This window comes from Acomys minous (assembly GCF_964271855.1).
Source record: "Acomys minous genome assembly, chromosome: 7".
NCBI lineage: Eukaryota > Metazoa > Chordata > Mammalia > Rodentia > Muridae > Acomys > Acomys minous.
The window spans coordinates 66,603,824-66,606,185 of record NC_140488.1 but is presented as its reverse complement, the minus strand read 5'-3'; the positions used below and the strand labels follow the sequence as shown (position 1 = coordinate 66,606,185).

Genomic DNA, 2,362 nt, shown 5'->3' with positions numbered 1-2,362 from the left:
CACCGCTGCCACTCTGAGCTAGGCAGCCAATGGAGCCTAAAGATTGATTCACTTCCTGCTTGGGTCTCACTGAAACTCCAGAGCTCCGCCAGCCTAATTTGGAAAAAGAGCTCAGCCTTCCGCACTACCATTGGCTGTGTTTGCGCCTAGCCAGGCCAAGTCGTCCTGCGATTGGCCTTGGCGGGTGCCCGTAACCCGTAACTAGCGGCTTTGGTCCCCCCTCCCCCCCCGCACCGTAGATGTCAAAGGCTGAAGCTGCTCCCTTTGCCACATTATAACTAGTAGAGGATCCTCATCGACCATGGCCACAGCTGCTTCGAATCCCTACAGCATTCTCAGTTCCAGCTCCCTTGTCCATGCGGACTCTGCCGGCATGCAGCAGGGGAGTCCTTTCCGCAATCCTCAGAAACTTCTCCAAAGTGACTACTTGCAAGGAGTTCCCAGCAATGGGCATCCCCTCGGGCATCACTGGGTGACCAGTCTGAGCGATGGGGGCCCGTGGTCCTCCACACTGGCCACCAGCCCCCTGGACCAGCAGGACGTGAAGCCGGGACGCGAAGATCTGCAACTGGGCGCAATCATCCATCACCGCTCGCCACACGTAGCCCACCACTCACCCCACACTAACCATCCGAACGCCTGGGGAGCGAGCCCGGCTCCAAACTCGTCCATCACGTCCAGTGGCCAACCCCTCAATGTGTACTCGCAGCCAGGCTTCACGGTGAGTGGTATGCTGGAGCATGGGGGACTCACTCCACCACCAGCTGCTGCCTCTACACAGAGCCTGCATCCAGTGCTCCGGGAGCCTCCAGACCACGGTGAGCTGGGCTCGCACCACTGCCAGGACCACTCAGACGAAGAGACTCCAACCTCTGATGAGTTAGAACAGTTCGCCAAACAATTCAAACAAAGAAGAATCAAATTGGGTTTCACGCAAGCCGACGTGGGGCTGGCCTTGGGCACACTGTATGGCAATGTGTTCTCGCAGACCACCATCTGCAGGTTCGAGGCCTTGCAACTGAGCTTCAAGAACATGTGCAAGCTGAAACCCCTGCTAAATAAGTGGCTGGAGGAGGCTGATTCTTCCACAGGAAGCCCGACCAGCATTGACAAGATCGCTGCGCAAGGCCGTAAGCGCAAGAAGCGAACCTCCATCGAGGTGAGTGTCAAGGGCGTACTGGAAACGCATTTCCTCAAGTGTCCCAAGCCTGCAGCGCAGGAGATCTCCTCCCTGGCAGACAGCCTCCAGTTGGAGAAAGAAGTGGTGCGTGTCTGGTTCTGTAATAGAAGACAAAAAGAAAAAAGAATGACTCCGCCAGGGGATCAGCAGCCACACGAGGTTTATTCGCACACGGTGAAAACAGATGCGTCCTGCCACGATCTCTGACTGGAGGAAGGCAGGAGGTGGCCTGCTGCACTGGGAGCAGTGCGGATATCATTCTCACTCCCTACCTTCCTTTCATCATTACGTTCTTTATTATTGCTATCTCTCTAGCTTGCTATCTCTTTCTTTCACAGGGGTTTCTAACTTATCTAGAGAAAGGAAACACAAAACACACGCACACGCACACACGCGCACACGCACACACATTCAGGCTTCACAACTCTGAAACACAATTAAGCACTCCAGGTGGGGACCTCCTATTCCCTGCTGTCAGAGCAATTACCATACAACCTTTTCTGTTGATCAATACGTATTGTTTACTCTGAGTAAGATTTGTTTGGTTGCTCCTTTCTAAAAAAGGGCAAGGAGCTGGGTAACAGGGGTGGGGGTGGGAGAGGGTGGGAAGACAGATGTGTGCCTATGAATAACCTTTCAGCGCCTTGGTTATAGCAGCTGTATTTCAGGTGAAATCTGTTTTACAATAGACTAGTTTTGCATTTTTTAAAACTTCTATAGCGTTTCTAAATGTCTACGGTGTTTTACTACAAGCTGTACACAATATTTGTGAGATAATTTGTATCTAATCGACCACTCCACATTATTATTGCTATTATTATTATTTCTTCATTGAGCTGATGGGTTTTTAATTGCTTAAAAAGGGAGGGGAGGTTGGAAGGAGGAAAGAGAAAAATGTTCACCTCCTGTACTCCCACACTTTCGAATCTGCATGGAGAGGAGAGGATACTATGGAGAAAGTTGGTGTTTCTATTTCCCGCCCCCCCCCCCAGGGTCTGAGTGCCTATATAGGCAGAACAAGCAAACTGAATGGGTTTGCAAAGTAGCCTGAAGTAAGAGAGGCTATTTCGCTGCTTTTTGCCCCCTTCCCCGTTATGAAACTGTGGAGTCCCTGAAGGCTTCCACAGCATAGTTCCCGGTGCCCCAGAAGGATTCAGCAGTGGTGCGAAGAATGGGGTTTGA

The 2,362-nt window shown here is 51.7% G+C and overlaps 1 protein-coding gene across 1 annotated transcript; it reads left to right on the top strand.

Annotated features, from left to right (window-relative positions):
- Positions 1–241: 241 nt before the first annotated feature.
- POU3F4 (POU class 3 homeobox 4) lies at positions 242–1,714 on the top strand. Its single transcript, XM_084790429.1, has one exon. It carries the CDS (start codon positions 302–304, stop codon positions 1,385–1,387), a length of 1,086 nt encoding a protein of 361 aa, XP_084646555.1. The 5' UTR covers positions 242–301; the 3' UTR covers positions 1,388–1,714.
- The last annotated feature ends 648 nt before the right edge of the window (positions 1,715–2,362 follow it).